The sequence below is a fragment of the Larus michahellis genome, chromosome 8, assembly GCF_964199755.1.
Source record: "Larus michahellis chromosome 8, bLarMic1.1, whole genome shotgun sequence".
Classification (NCBI taxonomy): Eukaryota; Metazoa; Chordata; class Aves; order Charadriiformes; family Laridae; genus Larus; species Larus michahellis.
The window spans coordinates 23,846,662-23,868,896 of record NC_133903.1 but is presented as its reverse complement, the minus strand read 5'-3'; the positions used below and the strand labels follow the sequence as shown (position 1 = coordinate 23,868,896).

Here is a 22,235-nt window from a genome sequence, read left to right as displayed (position 1 = left end):
TTTAAAGCGAAATCCAGGACAGCAGACCAATGGTGTCTTGGTAATCTCACTCCCCAATCCCAGCCCACCCCTTTCTTTTCTTCTCATTATTCTAAACCAGGAGAAAACCTGTTGGGTCAGAACCGTGGCCCACTATTCGTTCATTTACTAACAGTACTCCCTGCTTGCTTTGTAAATTACAGAAGTATTTTATAAATCTGTCACTTGAAACACATCACTACAAGCCTCTTCGAAAGAGACTTATCAGCCGAAGGGGTTCTCTTGCCAAACTCACTGTTCTCAATTACTTGTGTGTATGCTTAAAAAGGCAGTGTAAAGTCTCATCTTCCATTTCAAGTCAGCTGTTTGAACTAAAACATGCTAACGGAGCAGAACATGAGCTGTGGCTATTTATAGCCTTGGCTCGTTAAGCAGTTTCTTATTGCTATGACTAGAGGAGGACGGACCATCACGGATATGCCACTTAGAGCTGGTTCTTATCTTCTAGGGATTTTAGGCCATCATTCTCCTCACATTTAATCCACTATGAAGAATAACCATTGCCAAAACTTGCAGCAATCTCTGTGCTCCTCCCTCACTTGGAACTGTGACAAAAATGTAAGTTAGTTTAGTATAGTTCCTTAAGTATGAATTGATCAGCATAGGAAGGAGCAAATCCACGCTTATCACTTACTTTTAAGTTTTACCATTCATTATCACAGCAAAATATTTACACGCAGCTTCACGACTTACAGCATGAAGTGCATGTTCACCCTCAAAAACTCTTTGTAGTAATTTTTTAAAGGCAGCTTTTCTTCTTAATAGGCCTTCTTCAAAGCGTTTACTGATTATGGGTCACTTTATGTAAAGAGAAATATAAAACCTTAAAAGGTGCAAAAGATTATTAACCTTGCATGTGTTTAAAGGGAAAAAAAATTACCCTGTAGTGTGACTGCAGTGATAACTGCTTACTGTGTATGAAAATTAAAACCAAATATGAAGCAAATGCAGAAATCTTCCCAATTCTTTTGCTACTCAATATCAAAGAATAACGTGACTGGAAAACTAAGGCGCTGACAGAATTCAACTGCAGTTAATGTTATTTTCTACTATAAAGCACTACTCTACAGTCACCTGCTCACCTGACCATCTCTGAATACTTTATTTAATAGACAGTGGAAATGTCATACAACAGTGAAAATTTTTTTAAAAAAAACTTAATTAGTAAAAGAAAGAAACTTTCCTTTATAAATATCAAGATTTGTAAGACTTGACAGGGAATGTGCTTTTACATCCTTTCGCTAGCTGAACAAAAAGGACTGGGTGAAGCCAGAACTGAAGGTGCAGCACAGCAACAACTTGACGTAAGACACAGAAGAACAACAGCCAGAGAAGTGCCAGAAGAACAACCTGTTCTCCGCTTCCCCGCTGAGAAATCGCACAAGAGAAGAGCTTTCACTGCAGCGCCTCCTCGCAGAGGAGGGCAATTCGGCAAGTCCCACTGGTACTGATTTTAATATCATCCCCATTCCTCCTTTCAGCATTATTCACCGAGCTGTAGGTCAGGCACTAACCAGCTTCAACACAAGCAAAACAGAAGCAGGATCCACAACAGGGCTACTGCTACTGTTGTCTGTGTTGGCTCCCCAAAGAAACACACACTCTTCATCAGTTTCTGTAAGGCGCACACAGCAAGCGGAAAGGCAGAAAATTAAAATAAACCAAAAGAAGCACGTGCTGCCAACCAACCAACAACAAAAACATACACGCTCCCTGTGCAGCGTACAGACTACAAACATACTACAACAGCATTGTTGCACATCTGAGAAGACTTTGAAAGCAATATGCTTTAATTTTTCTTTATTTCTTGAGACAAAACTCATTGCTGAAGGACACGCGACAGTCTTCCCTCTACAGTAGAGCTAGTCACCTTGTTTGGAGTCTGAACTTGACAACCGTGTCAGTTTTTGCACTTTCCTCACTGGTCTGGTTGTTTTTTTCTCTTTGTTTGTCTCACTAGGTTTTTCTTTCACTGTTGAATCTTCTAAAAAGAAACAAAAGCTGTTAGGTGATATCCCACAGGAGAGAACACAGAATAACAAGCTCGCTTCAACATTTACTTTGAAACAGCAGAACTCAGAGAAACACATCAAAATTTACTGACTCTCTCAGATTACATATTGAGATTGATTACTCCCAGAGCAGCGTTTTAAAATCCTCATAGCATGAAAATTTTGAATAAAGTGCTGTTTACCTCTGCACTGGAACACAGCAAGGCCACAGCAACACCATAATAGATCTTTACAAAATTAATTTCCAATTTCAAAAGAAATGTTGACAGTTTGACAGGAACAATTGTTGGTTCTCTTCTACTATAGATATTACATTTTACAGCATTAATGTTCCACAAGAACATGTAGTCCCTTCATTCCTGAAACACACGGGCTGCTGCTTCCGCATTAACGCATGACAGCACATTCACTCGTTGCCTCCATGCTGGAGCATGAAATATACGATACCCGTGCGCTCTACTTCCCGTAAAACTTGTCGCAGAATTTACCCAGTGATGCAGAACTATTCTGAATCACCTAAGCCCTCATTTACAACGCTGTTAGGTTTTAGGCTTTAGAGATGCTAGGAACACTTACCAAGGATAGCGTCGTATTTTAGCGTGTTTTCACATTAGGGCAAAGAACGAAAAGAAAACCTGGGATGCGGTTTAATCGCCACCCCACTGAGTGGGCTTCCCAGCTGCCCAAGGTACAAAGCAGAGACAAGCATTGCTCAAGAAGGATGGACAAGCTGTATACTCGGTCTCAGCAGTCAACACTAGACATTTTCAAAGATTTTGTTACAGTACTTTAATTTACCTGCCTTGAAGATGCTCTCTTCTTAATATCAACAAAAATGAACTGTAGCTAAGTTCAACTGTACCACTGTTTGCTTGCTCCTCTTCTATAAAGAATGTGATTAGACAACCTAAAACCCCCCACTGATAGAAGCTTTATTATTTAGATGCTAATACTAACTTCTACAGCCCCTAATTTCAGCTGAATCCACTCTGATGGATGCCCATAGAAATACCAGGGACGGAATAACAGGTCGTATTAATGGATGGAAAATTCATGGGAATGGAAATCTAAGAGTCTTTCTCCCTCTCAGTATCCTTTTCTTACAAATTTTCCAGTTCTCTCTGAGGCTGACAACAAGCGCAAGGAAGACAGAACCAATGCATTAAGTACCAGAGGCCTCAGTGACTGCATCTGCAGAAATCTAGATTGCCTCCTCACCTCTTTTCAGGGACAAACAGTTCCTGACACTAGGAAACTGCCGGCTGCTTCCCACTCAATCTATTCATACTACAGCAATTTTGTTCTAGTATGGCAAACCCTGAACATCTTTAAGACAGAATTACCGGAAGCTTGAGGTCCATACAACATCCTTTAGCCTAATTGCTAAGCCAAGATGAAGACATTCTCCATGGTTTATGTTCAATGTAAAAACTGCGTTGCAGTAACAAACAATGCTTTTGTAGATATTAGAGATTTTATAGCTTATATTAGCAGTAGAGAGCATGGAACGGTTTTGATAAAACTGACTGTACGCACACAAAACTCCACGTGCTGTAACTTTAATACAGAATTAACACATGGATAGATAATCCGACAATCTAAAAATACATTTGCAGTATATATTATGTACAGTACCAGCATTTAATTACTTGGAATCAGCTATACAATATACTCTTTTCAGGTCAGAAAGAAGACACGTTCCACGACAGCTGTTCTACACAGGGCATCAGGACAGGCTGGACACACACAGCTCCTTCCTTTTCTAGGCAGAAGTCCACTGAACACATGATCCAAATGCCTTTTTAATTGGACCTCTTCAACAAAACTTTTAAAAAATTTGGATTTCTATAAAGAGCTCATGAATCATTTACATTATGCTTATCAAAATTAAAAAAAATTAAAATTCCAGTGTAGATTAAAAGTCTTTAGAAATTTGGCACTACTTTCATGGACTGATCCTGAATAGTGTATTTGAAAAACAATTTTATTGAAAAGAAGTGGCTCTTCTTCCTGAACTTTTTTTATGAGTGATTCTGTAAAAATTCCTCAGTACCTTTTCAAGCTGTACAAGCAAAAGAAACCTGAAGTCTAATCATTCCCATACCAGCCACTATACTATCAACAAAGACACCTACACGTTTACAATCTCATCACATTGTCCTATGGCCCTAAATGTTTTGACCAATGAGAAAAGTTATTTTTAACATGCAAACTCCTAAGCTGCAAAACTAGAGGTTCTCAGGAGATTTTGTTTTCCATTCCCTTCCTTTAAATACATCCAATCTCTTCCCCCTTCCCCAACTCAGTCAGTCAAAAGCAATTCAATCTTACAGCGCTCCACTGTAACCAGCCTAGCAAATCAAAAAGCACACTTGGGCATTCTACCCTAGATCACCCAGAGAAAAGAGCTGCCAATGGTACTACAGTTTTCCAGCGTGAAAAATTAATAAAGACTGAGTCTTGAAGCAGTACGTTTGAAAACATAAAGCATGCATTATTGTTTTGGTCTTTTAGCAGCATAACTGTCGAGCAAATATACAGCTTTTTTTTTTTTTTATCATCTTTGCTCAGTTTTAAGCATCAGAATACTGTGTTGCTAAATGAGCCCATCACCTAAAAAAGATCCCTTTCCCTGGTGCCATTTTGCAACAACAATATTTAATGTTTTTCGAAAGACCATTAAGCAAAGAGGAATGAATAACAGTTTTCTGAGCTTTTAGCATTCAACATTCACCTCCTACACCTTCATGTAGAATAAACCCCAAAGGTAACATTCTGTTAATTTACCACTGCAAAACTACACAGTCTCCCCTCCCACATCCTATCCAAGCCCCATAATACTGGGGGTAAAAGAGTTGTAGAGGAAATAAAATCTACATTATTTAAAAGGTTTCTTAAATCTTCTTCTAGTCTACCTGTTCTCCCCCTCCTCAGGCAACGCAGGGAAGACCTCTATGAAAATTGACATGTACAAATCTCCGGGACACAGATTTCTCCAAGAACTTCAAGACTTGGATAATTCTGATATAAAGCAATAAAGTTCTACAAGTTCAGAGACACTAGACCAACCTAATGCCATATAATCTTACCACAACGCATAGGTGAAGGCACCCCCCTTTACTGCAGGCTACCTATTTCATTTTAAATAATTATTCCCAGAGAATTTCCACTTTAGCTACCTATACATTCCAACTAAACCACTCCCACAGCAGCTTCAGGACCAACAATTTGTTAACACCATACTGAAACAAGTAGAATTCGGGCTTCAACGTACTGTGTATGGTGCACATATCACTTTGATAGTGTTAAAAACGGAAAAAAAAATAATTAAATTGTTCCCATGAGATAATATAGGTTGCATCAATACCAAAAGTGGTTTAGTTTTGTCCTTTTAAATAGCAAATTGCATTCACTCATGCAAGTATGTATAAAGTAGTTACAAAATCAAACAAAAATTGTTCTAATGAAAATGTCTTCTTTTTTGTTTTTGTTTCAAAGAAGCCATAACTTGATTCTTTTCAGTATTGGTTTTCTATTTAAAGTATTTTAACGAGAGAATGGGTAGAAGGATTTTTCAACAAGTTACTCTTCCTATGGAGAGAAGTACAATATATTTAACACTCATTGCTTCAATGTTTTGTTTCCATGACTTTTGTAGACTTGTACAAAATATATTTCTCTGCCTCTTAGAGAAGGTTGTGTGGCTTAATCAATTCAGTTTGTGTGTCACCTGTTAACTGGCGTGCTATGTCTCTATACAGCTCCCGACTAATGTGAAATTCTTCCTCATGCCAGATCTTTCCATCTGGAGTGCGAATCTTTGTTTCAGCAGGATTGAAACCTGAAAGTAAACAATTTAAGAGTTTAAAATAACTGCATAAAATGTAAATAAAGCTTTTTCAGAGTGGAAGGGGTGGGAAACTGCCAAGTAAGAAAAGAACTACTTGAATTTTTAACGCTAAATTTGAAGAAAGCAATATACCAGTCTGCCACTTGCTCACAGTTGAAAAACAGCGGACTGGGTCAAGAAAAGATTATTAAAAACGTAAAAGGCTTTCTCAATCAATACAATGTGACTAAGCTCGGGGACCATAAAAAAAAAAATCTAAACAACCCCAAACACTAATCCAGCGAGGTTATTTTTTATAGTAGTTTGTAAGAAGAGATGGGAAGAATTTCAAAATAATCCACACTTCCGTAAATTGGCAAGAATTTATTTTCTTTCTTGCCCATATCTGTTATCAAACCATGTTATCCACTCCCATATTGCCTAAAACCAGCTATGAGTCGTGTTCATGCTTTAACATGTTGCTCAGTGAATCAAACTCCACTCCTTCACCACGTATAACCAACAGGGAGGGATTCTGCACCTCCGTACCTCTGTATGATGGAGCAGCAGGTGCAGCTGCCACTTTCCTGACTTTGGGAGTCACTGCGTTCTCCACGTTTGTGATCACGACAGGTTGCTCAGCATATCCCAAGTGCTGCCCCCTGCCACCTAGCTCTTCAGAATGCTCCCACTGCTTTCGAATCCGCTCCTTCAACTTCTCCAACTTAGCATCGTGCTGCCGCCGCTTCAAGATTTCCAGTCTGTGAGCACTAGAAGTACTCGTGGCAGAAGGGGAAGACACTTTCAGATCACTGTCCTGGGATGTGTTACTCTGAGGAGTTTTAGTGCTGCTTGCTTCTCCTCTGGAGCCACTAGCTTTTTCCTCTTCCAATCTTGGAGGTATTGTAACCTTAAGAAATGCCTCACTATTCTGCAAGGCATCAATTGCTGGTCGGTCATTCAAATACCTAACAACAGTCTCATCTGCAGCAGAAGAACATGGGCTTTCAAAATCTCTGCTGTGTAGATCCTGCTCATCTCGGTCACGTATCATACAGCCTGTTATTTCAGTCTTTCCTTCTGCTTCGCTGAAGTCCAAACCAGAGAGCAGATGCTTGGCCTCAAGTTGACTAGAACTGTGATAAGACAGAGAACTATATGTATCCCTGATGTAATAGAAGGGAAAAAAAAAGTCACCGTCAGAAATACAACTGTAGGACCTTCCAACTCCCATGAATCAGCATGTTCATTAACTAAAAGAATGACTTCCTATACCTTGTCTCCACTTTAAAGGCAAGTTCTTTTAAAGTTTGATCACCACACATTTATTAATGCAAGTCTGACAAAACTGAAAGAGGTTTCTGTTCAAAATTTCATTTTCTGCACTCTCTGTCTGAACGGGACTATATATAAAGTTGAAGAGCTGAAATTAGGGCATGTAGAAAATCAGCAAGCAGTAATGTCACCCTTCAATTAAGAAAAACTTTAAATAAAAACCAAGTGCAAAACTTAAGCATAATTAATGTATGTTCTCTAAAAAAAGCAATGCACACATGCACAGCTCCTCGACAGCACATTCATTAGCTGAGAAAACAAATAAATTGCACCAAAACCCCCTACCCTGTATCTGAGCGTTAAAGAGGCAAGCCCCCTTCAGAGTGAGCTCACGGCATTGTGATTAATGTAAAACTTACCAAGAGCTTTGAAATTCAACAAACTAAGGATCTTCTTAGCATGTTTTATTCCACAGAAAAACAGATCTATATTTGAATAGACACATGGTACCTATGTTGCTAGGACAAAAATGTATTTAATATTTTTACTGATGAGGAGTGAAGATGTGGAAATCCAGCACCTAAGCTACCGGGCTTGCTTCTTCAGCAAATATGTTTAAAGAACTCATTTAAGACAGGTCATAACGTTGTACTTGTGAACTCCTGTTATATAGCGTAGTAATCATTACCAATCAACATAAAAGTTGAGTGGTTTAATGCACAGAATTTCACCAAAAGTGTACATAAATACACATGCACACACAGATTGTTCTACCCATTATTCTGGTTTTGTTTTCCTACACACACTTTAAGCATTGACTACAGGCTCTTCTCAGCAAAGGAGTTATGTGTTAACGTAGCAGCTCTGATGTTAATCCCCAAACTAATCCTCCCAATGCCACACAGTCTTCCTTCTGTAAGAAAGCTATTCTTTTCAACTGGACATAACGGCATGAGTCCAACTGCTCTCATTTTCTTCTTTACCACAAAGTCTGTTAAGTTCACTACATGTTTTTAAAACAAAAAACCAACATATGTAAGTTATTCCAGATAGGGTAGACAACAGAGCTGTTCAATTAACAAAACTGACCCGATTACACAACTGATCCAAATCAGCCTCCCATGCAACAAGGAAGGAGAAAAACCTCATGGCTGACACAAGTGGAAAAGGAGACCAAAACTTTGATCTTAGGATAACAATTATTAATAGAGATGTAGTGGAATTAAAAAAAATACCACTGTCCCAACTCTAATCAGTCTACAGTAATTTGACTTCACTGGGAGAATGTTTAGAAAAAAATGCAAAGTGTGCGCCAGAATCCCAAAAAAAACTATTACCAACCCAACCAAGCTGTTAATCAGGGATGCTTGTGCAAAGAACGCACGCTGCTTATAAAACACAAGGAATTGAAGAAGTTAAGGTAAAAGTCTTATAACTTGCTGTAATACCAGAGCCTAGAACTGGTTTATTTCTGCTGCAGGTTCTCTTTCTTTCTGAAAACTTTTGAGGCATCTTATATTCACTACATTACTTAACATTGACTAGGAAAAACAGGCCTTCCATATTTTCCTTCATTCCTCACATCCCACCATGTTCTACGGTCTGCAATGTTCTTTGCCACTTCTTCTCCTTGATATCGTTTTTCTTATTTGGGTTCCTCATGCACATAAAAACCAAATGCATCTTTAATACTAGATGTTCTTGCTCTACACTGTCTTATGGTAATACGTTGGGGAGCATGTGCTGAAGAACTAACGAAACAAAGTCAGAAAAGCATGAGGAAATACCTTTTTGGTCCTTATTACTGAAGTAAAATAACAATCAAACCTAGCAGGCCACGGAGGCCACATACACATCAACTTGATGGCCTTTTTAACACATTTGACTTTAAGCTCATATTAACAGAACAAAAAATAAATCTGTAACATTTTTTAAAATGGAACACGTTTTTGTCCAACACTACATGCTGCTCATGGGGGTGGGTGAAGGGAGGAGGCAAATCAATTTTTGAGGAGCTGTCAAAAACACCACCATTAGCTTAATTCTGATCGTAGCTTATTTTTTTTAATAGTCAACTGTCCCAGCACTAACCTGTATGAAGCCAACGGTTCACGAAATTCCACACGATTGCTTTTTTTCACATTGCTTTCAAGGGTGGTCGCTCGAAGAGGGCTGCGTGAGGACTTGTCCTTGCTTGATTTATTTTGGCTGGAGGACCGGGAAGCTGAAGCAGAAACCAAAGAATCCTCTATGTACCTATCTCTCCAGAAAAAGAAAGCTCTTGGGGCCAGAACAATTAAGAACATGGTTTTTCTTGGGTTAGAGCAGCACCCCAAAATGGCATTTAAAGTACTCCCTTCTCTTTTTCAATAAGCTGATTTCAACAACTAGGAGCAAGGTGGCAGGTGCTTGAAACAATGACCATATTTAAAGAGAGATAATAATGCTTAAACATTAATTATAAGTAACTAAATCTGTGAAAGTTGACTGTGTTGCCACTAGAGGTCGATCTGTCTGTTCTTCTCCAGTGGCACACTACCAGAATGCTCTGAATAGTATTTAAAACGAGGGCTTATTTCTTAAAAGGAAATGCACTCTTTAAATGAAATAAAGGAAGCATCAAATTTAGCATTCTATCAGAGTGTAACAGCTGACAAGCATTAAAGAACATAAACAACTAGTCCAGTGTAAACACAGGCATATACAATTGTTATCCAAAACCCCCACAAAAAACACGGTATCAGAATGGGATAAGCACTGCTCGCTCACAGCATGGGGAAAGTCCTGTCACTCCCCCTAACCAAGTGACTCTGATAGCACACTTTCCTCCTTAAGCTAAGGGAAGAAAACATTAGTTTCTCCTGGGCAATTACAGTTTCACAAATAAAGATCATTAGGAGGAGACAATGTGGAGGCAGGAAGGAGAACTCAAGTTTTCCCAGAATGCAGCAGCTTTACCCTGCCTTACACACCGTGTCCTGAATAATACATACCCTTTCTGCTTATTTTCCTGCTAGTGCTAGCACAGGGCTTCTTGGCATCCATGACAGAATCGAATACAGCTGTGCTGGTGGGAGCTATTTCCAATTTGTTCTCTATATGACGTAACTAGAATTTGAAGGTAATGCAAATTAGAATACTGTTTTCAATTTTTACGTTACAGGTTTTTTTCCCCTACTGTGACAAATTCTTCCTCATTTTCATAAAGAGTAAAACTGCAGGCAAAAGCAACTTCACAAGGCTGATGTTGCAAAACTGTATAGTCTTATGGCCAGAAACTTATGTCAGATTATTAAGTTTTATTTTAAAATACTGTCTAAATTAGGTTTTGTTGCATAGTTTTGTTTCCGTATGTAGGCTGTTGCGAAAAAATTAATAATAACGTGCCATTCAGAGTCTTAATGCTTGGCCTAACTGAAATATTAATTCCATTTGGAATAAATTCTACAATACTCTTTTCAAAATGGGGCATGATGTAAGATTCCACATGTAAAACCCCACACTGATGCTCAGCTATTACAAAAGAGAGGGATAAAGCTATGGAAAGAGCTGAACTCCCCCAAAACACAAGCTGTTTGGCTTTACTGAAGCCAGGTTTTAGAAACTAGTGTGATGTCTGAGCAGTTAACTTCCCACAGAAAGACAGCAATTCCAATGCTCAAAGATGGAAAATTCTGAAATACGCTGGCGTTGTCTCAGTTTCTGACTGGTTTGGGTAAGGAGAGGAGAGTTATTTTTTCAAGTTTTCAGAGAAATGAGAAGTCACCACTTTCTTAAACGAAAAGGTAATATCACACCCACGACCTAGCAGCTATTACTATACTCAAGACTAAGCTTGCTGTGACAAAAATTTCTTGGCCACTAAGACAAATAACAGATGCTCTCTTTAACCTCCCTCCCTTCAGAGAAGAAAGAGAGAGAAAATAAAACACAGAGAGACTTACGAGTTGAAAAGAAATTAAACTACTTTAATCAAATATTAATAATACAATAATAATAAGAAAAAGATGATAGTATTATTAAGAAAATAATGACATATATACAATATATACAACCCATATCAAGCTCCCAGGATGATGATCACGTCACTGGCAGGCACTGGGTAAGTCCCAGGTTGGACTCAGTGACGGACTATGTGTGGAAAACTCTTTCCAAGCTACAACCATGTTCAACATGCATGTACGCCAACTTCTTGCCCTCTTTTCAGCTTGTTTAACAGACAATCACTGAGCAAAATACTACCTTGGTTAAAGCTTTTGTAACCATTAAGTGATCTGAAAAGGAGTAAGAAAAAAAAACAACCAAGCAGTACTTACAGCAGCCTTAGTCTGAGAAAAAGTAGCCCATGCTGCAGTTAGATCTTACAGAGCAGAACAAAGAAACAGATTTCTCATTAGTACATGGAAAACAATGAAATAAAATGTTGCTTTGAAACAATTTTCATGGGCTCACTAATTAAGTTCTTTTAATGACTCAATTCCAGCCTGTAAATCTCTTCTATGAGAGGTTGTTATTATTCGAGACTCATCTTAACAGAGCAATAAAATATTTAATGAGTTCACTAAGTTAGGTTGAATGCATTATTACACTTGAAATGATATCTACCACACATTATCAAAGATGTTTAGAAGATAAAATAAAGCTGGTTATCTATCCCAACACAAATATCTTACATTTTTCTATCACACTGTAATTAAACTATTTTTTTTTCCCTTCTATTTTCTTCTTCGGTAAACTAAGCATGAATACATGGTCACTGAAAGACTCCACTCAAAACCCAAGCTTTGAACATGTGAATTTTGAACAGTAATCTTTCTGAATTGCACACCCTACAGACAAAACAGAATCAATGTTTGCAAAGAACAAGCAGGAGGCACTAATCAACTTCAGCCTTTTAATCTAAACAGATAGCATGTGCTCTATGCAGAACCCAGTTCAGTAGGATACAGTAATATTTTCCTCTAAAAATATTTACTTCTTCAGTTCCCCTCTTCTTTTGGTTTCTAATGGTTTTCTTCTAATCTAATGATTGCAACATCCAAAACTTTAATGTGTGTCAGAACCATGGAGAGTAGCAGTATTAGAGAGTTTGGGGAAAAAATACAAAATCATCTTTTCCTTACAGTAAAAAAGTTGCCAAGTTCATTTCAGTTAAGATGCAACAACACAAAGGAAGACGGTTAAGGAAGGAGGACAGAAACTACTTTGCTTTGACTTTAAGAGATGGTGCTTCATGTCTACAGAACACCTCAGTTTCACAAGATACATAATTTTAAAAGAAACTGAACATATTGCAGTAAACAATCAGCAATAATGCCCTCTTACAGAACACCTCAGTTTCACAAGATACATAATTTTAAAAGAAACTGAACATATTGCAGTAAACAATCAGCAATAATGCCCTCTTACAGAAAAAATAATAATCTGTCCCTACTTCCAAAGTAACTTCTGGAGTCCAGTTTTGTCATAGTGGAGATCATAAGACTGACCTTGAACCGCAGACATAACATGCGACTCAGCTGCTCTACAGACTAGAGCTTTCTTGCTCTCAGGGATGTCCTGTAATTTTTTTATTTTTGCCCCCTCCTTTCCTAAATTACAGAGTAATCATGACAGTAAAAAGCTAACAGGCTTTCTCCAGTTTAGGGAGACAAAAGTGCTGCAAGTTATCTTAGTGGGGATGTACTGCTGCTATTCAAAGTGTCTTCAGCACTTTGGAACTGAGCAAGAGTCAGGAGTGACTGCCTCTCAGGCTCTTCTTCACTTCTTTCAAGAGCCTACAGTTCCAAATTTCTGTTCCTGCACTGCTCCTCCTCTCCAGCACTCTAAAAAGTCTGTCTCTGTGCCATCTTGGCAACCATATCATAGGCTGGCAATTCCTCATGCAGATCAGCAAATACTCTCCAGATCAGAGTGTGAAACTGCTATCTCTGCAAAAAGGAAGCCATATAACACACAGTCTTAGCTTCCAGATTGTGGCAGGAGAATGTTTTCTATAAAAACTCCCCAAATTTTCAAACATCTCAGGATAAAACATCTTCCAAAACAGGGCAATGAAACAGAGAAAATCCATACCTCTGGTAGAATCCTTGTTTTGGTTATGCCTCGGATTTTGTAGAGGCACCTCATTTGACTTGTTGCTCCACATCGTGTCAATTTATCTACAAAAAAAATAGTCATGTAAGAATTAAAGAGGTATAAAGTAGGAACACGTGTATCCAATGCTAAACACAACATAACCTTGATCACTCTGATGAATGTTCACCTCATATGATGATTTCAAACATGCATCATGAACAAGATCAGAAAATCTGCACCAAATCACAAATGTGTTTACAGACTGCAGTTTTTCAGAAACCATGTAATTTTGTAGATAGATTTTGTTCTTATTTGTTAGAAAGGGGAGCGACCTTGATAAAAGGAAATGCAGAGGTCATGCAATTTAGATCATAGTAATAAGTATTCCAGCAAGTCCGAAGATGACCACACTGAAGTATTGCACATGAAGGAGTAACAGAGGCAGCGCTACGTGGCTTGAACCTATAAATATTTGGCGAAAATATCCAATGCCACCAATGACAGACGAACATGTCACCTATCTCTGTTAAAGAAAAAGGCAGAACAGAACTGCGCAGGTGGACACTACAGCCAGGTAAAGAGACCGGACTGGAGATGCTGTTGTTTTCCTGTGAACTTCAAAGGCAAGACTCACAGTGAATCCAAAAAAGTACGAAGTTTGAGTAGCAAACCAGGCAGCCACTATCACCAAAGGAGTATTTAATAAAGGAATAAAGAAAAGCGCTACTCAATCAGGAAAGGTAATTTTTAAAAGAGAAGGCAGGTAATTTATACAAAGAGTTATTTCTCATTGCTTTCATTGCAAGAGACAGGTTGTCATAGGTAAAGTTATAACAGACTTTAAAGAAGTACTATATAAGAAAAAAAGTCAGTTTAAGAGATCTAAGGGGAGCCCAATACAGCCAACAAGAACTCTGATTAGTCAGTACTGCCGTTACCCTCTCACCAAGGACCTCCTATCTGGTGGCATGGGCTTACTGAGCTGTCTTCACAACAGACTGAGGACATTTCTGTTATGGAAGGCAAAAATTAGGTGACCACAGAATTCGTACAGGAAGTTCTGGACCTCTGAAAGAGTCATAAAGGCACATTTTCCTCTCTCTTCTCTCATGCACTCCCAGATATCATTTTTCTTATTTTCTTAATTTCTGAAAATTTCTTTTGCTTTCACTTCCCTACGCAGTGTGCCACATAAAATTGCATTCAAATATAAAGGTCATTCTTCTGATAAAAAGTGACCAAACATTCCACAAAATTAATACTGTGTACTACTCATTGGAATAGACCACTGCCTGTATGTCCTTTGTGACAAGGATTTTTATCATATATGATTTTAAGGATACTCACAGTGACAATAGTAAAGTTTGGTCCTCACATTCATATTGTAAATACAGCTTGTATTTACAGCAGTAAGTTATCCCACAAAACTGTTCTTATGCCCCAAGAAAGACTATCAACAATAAGGAACATAGGCCTTCAAAAGGCCTTTAAGTCTGACTCTCTTTAAAGAACCCAAATAAATATTCAGAAGAGTGTGGAGAAGGTATGTGAGCTTGTATATGTAGGTACAGAAAAACACACATACCCACACATTAGTGAAGTCCACAATCATGCAGAAATTGCAGAAAGAAGTGGGGGGTGTTTTGTTTTTTAAGTATCTAGTTATGGGCAGTGAGCCAAGTGAAGTCAGAAAATTCTACTTCTAGGACAGGTGCTGCAGAACTCTGATGCAGAACCACAGCTTTGTGCCTCACATCATTTATGCTGTAAATCATAACACTGCCCTGCCCTGGAAATCACCTAATTGATCTCCATCACTGGAGCAAAGAGCTGCTGTGCTAGGAAAGTAGAAAACAAGTATTAACAAAAATGGGGGAATTTTCCATAACGAACCAATTTTGAGAGCTGCTGGAAATGTCGTATCATACCATTATCAGGTTTCTTGCCCAAACAAAAACATAACAAAATCTATTCAATATGTAAATTTAGCATAAGAGAACTTCTAGACAAGCAACCATTTCTTATGGGATTAAGTAACCCTCTTCAGGTAACTGCTTGGGATTTATTCTTATCCTTAGAATTACCACTATAGATAGAACTTAGTCAGGGACTAGAGTTGTCCTCATTATACACATACAAGTCTGCATAGTGTATTTTATGATACCCTTATAAATGTAGTATTATAATATACTCTATGTATTCCTTAGCTCTCCATGAAAAGTATCAGACTAATAAAAAAAAGTCTGAAATTGCTTATGTCTTTCATCCTAACACTCGAGTAAAAGCTGTCAGTCCTTTATCCGAGCTGGACAGAAAACAAGTCAGACTGAAACAGTAAACACATTTTTGAGAACACCTTAATTCTACTCATAACTCATAGATGTGTGCTGATGATCACTAATGGTCAATAATTCTGTCTCAATGCTTCGGTTCAAAAGTATGTGACATCCCTCTATAAAAGGCCACTCAACCTCTCTTCCTTTCTGTATAAGCTGGGAAGTAATCACAAAGCGTCCTGCTGTATTTCTCCTAAGGAATACCTGCAGCGCCAGCTCCAAGCGCACAATATGACTCTTACGGGCTTCAGCGCAGCCAGCTGAGATCCACCAAGCAGTTTTGCTTAACTCAGGCTGCTGCTGCTTGGAAGAGAGTTGTGTAAGAACTGAGCATTCTGGAGCTGTCTACCGTTTCAGAAAGGCAACACTGCAGTAGTTTTCAGATTTCATAATCTTCATAACTGTAAGGGTTCGGGTTTTAGGAATTCCAACAGATTACTAAAATAACTTCTTTCTCTTGGTATATCTTACATTAATAAGCAGCACCCTGCAAAAAACCAAATATTTGTATAATTCAATACCATGTCTCCACAAGAAGTTAAACCAGACAGAGAAGACACTCTAATGGTATCAAGAGTGCAGCTAGGGGGTGGGGAAGAAAAAAGAAAGAAATCAAGACATAGTTGCCACATCTATTTATAGGAGTTGCAGGCAGGGTAGTGGACCAGTTAAACACTAAAATACACTGAAATGAATACTGAGCAGAGAATAATACTAAACTAAAAGATTATGCAAAGAAATTTTAAATTCTAAAATACATTTTACATCAATACCAAAGTTGTCCCAGTGTCCCATGAACTGCTTCAAGAAGCACGTTGTAAAAATTATATTCTGAAATGACTGCTTCAAAAAGATTTTTTTTTGCTAAACTAAATGACCCATCACTATTTAATACAGAGCATAAACAAAGAGATTGAGCTCAACAGATGACATGCCAAGGAACTTCTGAGGAGGTAGCAGTGATGGCAAAAGGTTATCTGCAAGTTGGGTAAGGCTATGAGGATCTTGAAAAAAGGAGGAAGACTACAGAATCTGCAGAACTGACCTCCTGGTTATTTGACTGCTCACTGGTAGACACAGACCTCCTACGCAGGTTCGTTAAAGGCTGGTCGCCAAGCCTCGCCTTGGGTGAATGGTTAAGATACAAACACCATTGTGTTCCGACATTTCAATCCCACCTCAAGTGCCCATCTCATCCTTCACTCGTTTGTCCAAGGCAAGAAACCTAAAAAGCACACAAGAGGAAGCACAGCAGAATTGCTGCAGATAAGGACCTCAGAGAAAACTAGCACGGAAAGGATATGCTCCGAACTCCTGGAAGAAACTGGAGGTGGGGATGGACACGCAACACAACCGTCACTGTCTTCCATAAACATTGTTCCTACAGGAAGACACTGAAGAGAACTGACAGATCAGAACGTGCATGAAAACACACCAGAAAGGAGGAAATGGAAACAAAGAGAAAACCACTGACGAATACAAAGGTAAGATGAGAAACCAGGTCTACATTTACTACCAAACATACCAAGGATGGCATTGAAAGGTACAACAGATAATAAAATAACAAGTCAACATAGTAAAAGGACATTTCAAAAGGAATGGGAGATACGAAAGTAGAATATGCTTAGCAAAGGCACAACAAAAATGTGAAGAGATGAAAAACAGGGCTGGGAAAAGGAGAAAGAAAAGTGGTGAGAGAAGCAGGACATAAAAAGGAAGAGAATGGAGAAAGACAGGAAGGAGAAAGAAACAGAATGAGCCTTAGAAAAAAACAGCATAGAGAATGGCAAAAAGGAAGAAAATAAACTGGTATACTGGCCCAATTGCAAGGTTTTTCCAAGCATCCTCAGTATGATTTTTTTCTTAGCACAGCCTCATTAAGATAAGGAAAGAGAAAACTCAGAAGTCATGGCACTGAAACAAGGAAATGGGAGAGGAAACTGAATCATACAGATGCAGAGACGGCAGAAAATGTGAGCAAGAGATCCCACATCGGTATGTACAGGGAACAGTATTCCTCAAGACTTTGTTTCGCATAAAAACACAAGGAATACCAAATGAAAGGGATACCACAAAAGAAGTTTTGCTAACGGTAGGGAAAGAAACAAATTATTAATATTGACTTCTATGGGATATTTTTAAATGCGTAATCCCCAAAGTGGCAGGTTTTGCTACAAACTGGGTATACAGTGCATGAGGCCAGCACTTCCCACAGTTTAAACTACAATAAGGATCATAGAATCTTCATGGTTGGAAGGGACCTTTGAGATCATCAAGTCCAACCAAACAACCTACAATCTCTGCCACTAGAGCATGCCCTGAAGTGCCACATCTAGACGTTTCTTAAACACCCCTAGGGATGGTGACTCAACCACCTCCCTGGGCAGGCTGTTCCAGTGCCTGACCACTCTTTCAGTAAAGTAATTCTTCCTAATATCTAATCTAAACCTCCCCTGCCACAGCTTCAGACCATTTCCTCTGGTCCTGTCATTATTCACCTGGGAGAAGAGGCCAACACCCACCTCTCTCCAGTCTCCTTTCAGGTAGTTGTAGAGGACAATGAGGTCTCCCCTCAGCCTCCTCTTCTCCAAGCTAAACGTGCCCAGCTCCCTCAGCCTCTCCTCATATGGCTTGGCCTCCAGACCCCTCACCAGCCTGGTAGCTCTCCTATGGACATGCTCCAGCACTTCTATGTCCCTCTTGTACAGAGGGGCCCAGAACTGAACACAGTACTCAAGGTGAGGCCTCACCAGTGCCGAGTACAGAGGCACGGTCACTTCCCTGCTCCTGCTGGCCACGCTGTTCCTGATACAAGCCAGAATGCTGTCGGCCTTCTTGGCCACCTGGGCACACTGCTGGCTCATGTTAAGCTGGCCGTCCACCGGCACCCCCAGGTCCTTTTCTGCTGGGCAGCTTTCCAGCCACTCTTCCCCATAAGCAGCAGTGCCAACAAAAGAAGCCACCTTTTCCTTTCTTTATGCCTTGGTCTCTCTTGCCTTATTCAGGCAGAAAGTCAATGGGATTATGTGGCAAAGTGAAGTGAACTGGGAACATTGTAAAATCTGAGAGTAGCTTTTTTGTTCTTTTTGCTTTATCAGTTTTAGCTATGTTGTGCCATAAGCTACAAACTCTGTGCAAGCATGAGATGGAATGGAAACACTGGGGAACAGCTGGATCAGTCCCAATCCTGAACTAGCTGCTGTCACGTATCATAATCTACAGTTGAGTCCCAAGAGCAAATGCTTGAAGCTGCTATTGCCTTTACCTCAAGGACAGTGAGTGGGACTGGGGAAAACAAGAACCATTCCCATCACCACCTTCTTAACCGTGGAGATACCACTGGAGCTCAAGGGCACCACAGGAGTCTATATGCCCTGCTGCAGTGTGTCCCACTGCACCCACGCCTCGCACAGCACAGACTACTTGTTCATGGGGGAAATGGGCATAGAGGTTTTAGGGATGTTTTTTTCCTGTTTTCCAGGTACAAATAATTCAAAGTTGACTTCTGAATCCTAAAGACCCTCTGGAGCTCCTGTCTGTGCAGCTACACTTCTGCAATAACAGACATACACAGGTGGACAGACACAATCCAACTTAGTCAAACAAACAATTTTTTCTGAGCCAGCCCACTGAAAGTGATGGAATTTTTATTTAAAGATGTCAGAAACACTTTCCATGTCTCCTCAAATACCACAGAATACGATTTATGATGATATGCTTGAGCCTGGAATACAAATACCTTTACCTACTCGTTTTTATGGAATCTGAGCTTTTACCATATTGCATTATCCCATTTAAACAAGTGCTAAAAATATCCATAATACATTGTTCTAAGACTTTTTTTGGTTCTGTTTATGGGCTTCTAAAATGCTTTTGATAAAATGCTTTTTATTTTCCTCAACATTTTGAGAAAACTTTTGTCTCTCACCGCAATTAGATGCAGGTGACTTACTGACCTTCCTCAGGCTGAGGACAAGTTTCAGCGCAACAAACAAATGCATGATGTATTTGTCAAAAAAACGCCACGTCTCCAGAATCTATAGCCGACTCTGCAGAATCAGACAGGGCCCCCCCGCACCTTCTTTCAATGCTTTTTATATAATAAGCCTTCAAATGAAATGTATTTCAGGGGCAAAGATTCTGAAAGGAAGTTAATATTCGAAAGCCAAGTATAACTCAACTGCACAATGCTTCACGGACACAAACTTCATCTTAACACTTCTCCACCACATTATCTCGAATCTAATCTCTGTTTTGCTCCTCCAAAATTATTTCTGCTACAAAGTTGGGGATTTTTCTTCTGATGGTGCTGAGCCTTCATAGGTAGTTTGGCTGGTATTTAATCTGACTGGCTTATAATATTATTTGACTTAGAAATATTTTACTGGTCCAGATTGCATCGCATGCCAAGAGCGAGACTGTATGCAATGACAATGGACACAACAATGTAAAGCTGATTCAAGAAAAACTTGGAAAAAATGGAAATAACAAACACCAACAATGCCCAAGGAGCTTGCGAACGTTAGCTGCTCTGAATGAGTAAAATTTTAGATAATATTCAGTATTTTGTCTTGTAATACAAACAGTAAATATACCAGAAGAACTCACATTCCAATCATTATGACTTGGGAAAAAAATAATGAAAACCAAAAAAAGCTTCTGAAGTAAAAGAAACGTACCAATAAAATTTTACATGTCTTAAGCTAGAAAAACATAAAAAAGCTTTTAGGGATGTTAAGGTAGTACAGAAAAAATGAGCAATCAAGATATACCACACACTTGCAGATAGAAAAGCTGTAAAGAATTTCAAAGCACATGTCACTACCTCTAACTGTTAACGAGGAAGATAAATGACATCAACAGCCATATATCCATCAAATGTCAGAAAACATAGTAGAAAAATACGAATGTGTTTCATAAGCTCTAAGATTAAATTACTGGCATCGGTCAGCTACTAAATTTGCATCCAAATTATAGTGAAGGTTTTTCTATAAATGAAACATTATTGAATTTGATTCTCTATAACTGTACACTGAGGATGGACATTCATAACGCCCTTCTCCTATGAGAAGATATGGCAACTTGCAAAAGTGTCTCTGCCTCATCACAAGTGATGTAAAAGTGATGAAAAAAACCCAGCACTAAAAAATGGATTAGTAGTTTTACTGAAAGTAAAACGCACCGAATGTCTTACTCTGCTGCATCACATGCTAGGAGGTACTCTGAGGAAATCTATTGAAACGAATGTTGTGACAGCTAGTGTAACTTGATTCATTGTTCGTGAGGAAATCAGAGTACAGAGGAACAGAGAATGCATCCATTTGTTAAAGAGACGCACACGAGGGGTTGCCTATCCATTCATAAGTTCTGTATTTTCTTTCACTTCAAAGATCTTTGCATTTATGACACAAAGGAAAATAGGCACCATACCCTAGTTTCAATAATAAATAAAATACTCCTGCATTTGTTTCCTTGGCCTTCAAAACAAAAGTTCACTCCTTCCATCTCCAGTTACTAGAAACTGCACATTGGAAGATTTCAATTTTTGCAGCCTATAATAAATCCATTCAGCAGAATATGTTTAAATTCTCCAGGAAGTCCTGTCTCATCTCAAAAGAACACTTCACTTTGCAGGAGTCTTCTTAGAACTTACAGCAATCCTCTCAGCCAAGTACAAGAACCAGACACACCAATTTTGAGAGTCTAAGACAACAGCTTTCAGCTGCTCAACAATACCAAGGACAGACGAGCAGAGCAGCAACTTCATCCACAGCTGTGTCAACTGCAGACTGATCCCTATTTTCTTCCAAAGCAAAATGAAGTGCATGAAAACTTAAGGGAAAAATGTTCAAAATGTCCGTTTCTCAAGTTTGATGCCTTTGCTCTGAAATTGCATTCAGAAGTAGTGTCTGAAAGACGTCTCATTAACAAGATGAGACATTAAAAAAAAACAAAACCACAGAGCAAAACCCCACAACAAAACCCCACAGCAAACAGAACAGTGACCACCAGTGCTGTCTCTGACCTGGCATTACAAACACTGGTACAAGGACTCTGCTGAGAGCACTTTTTCTTGAACTAGCTAAAAACAGCAATAAAATATTTTCTCAAATTTAAATAATTCCATCCCACTAAATGTTGTAAGTGCCTAAACCCTAAAAATCCAGACTTTCCTGTTCCAGTATGACAAATGCACCCGATATATTTGCTATTAGCAAACATAACACATCATGCTAATATGACTGGAAAATAGCAGAGAAAATTGTAACTGTTTTTAAACTTTTACACTTTATTGCCATGGATCAGACTTAGTGTGAAATTCTGCCCTCAGTGAGAAGTGCTATTACAAAGCTAAAACACAGCCAGAATTTCTGTTAGCATTCAGTAAGTTTCAATTGACCTAGTATAAATTGATTAGTTAATTTATTTGCTCTATTCTTTCTCCAGTATATTGACAAAGATTTCAGCCTTACGCATACAAGTAATTTTATTCTCAATCAAGTAGTCCATTAAAGTCTATTATATCATTAGCACAATGATACACATAAATCTTCCAAGCACTTACATCTATGGATAAATTTTACACTCAGACATTCTGATCCAGCCACATGCCTAATACATTAACTGTACGGGGAAAGTTGTCTCTCTGCACTCAACTACCAAACC

At 38.8% G+C, this 22,235-nt stretch overlaps 1 protein-coding gene across 14 annotated transcripts in view; it reads right to left on the bottom strand.

Annotated features, from left to right (window-relative positions):
• Nucleotides 1-22,235, bottom strand: part of CEP350 (centrosomal protein 350) — an 80,937-nt gene that overhangs the window by 53,547 nt on the left and 5,155 nt on the right. For 7 of the 14 annotated variants that reach the window (XM_074599038.1, XM_074599037.1, XM_074599036.1 and 4 more), the window contains exons 2-8: nt 13,231-13,316; nt 11,472-11,515; nt 10,149-10,263; nt 9,247-9,379; nt 6,430-7,046; nt 5,782-5,892; nt 1,910-2,023 (exon numbers count right to left, since the gene is read on the bottom strand). In XM_074599038.1, the coding sequence (XP_074455139.1) occupies nt 1,910-2,023; nt 5,782-5,892; nt 6,430-7,046; nt 9,247-9,379; nt 10,149-10,263; nt 11,472-11,515; nt 13,231-13,303 (1,207 nt within the window). In that variant the 5' untranslated portion in view covers nt 13,304-13,316. The remainder of the gene's footprint in view (nt 1-1,909; nt 2,024-5,781; nt 5,893-6,429; nt 7,047-9,246; nt 9,380-10,148; nt 10,264-11,471; nt 11,516-13,230; nt 13,317-22,235) is intronic. The other 7 variants (XM_074599042.1, XM_074599041.1, XM_074599046.1 and 4 more) reach the window with 3 other exon arrangements.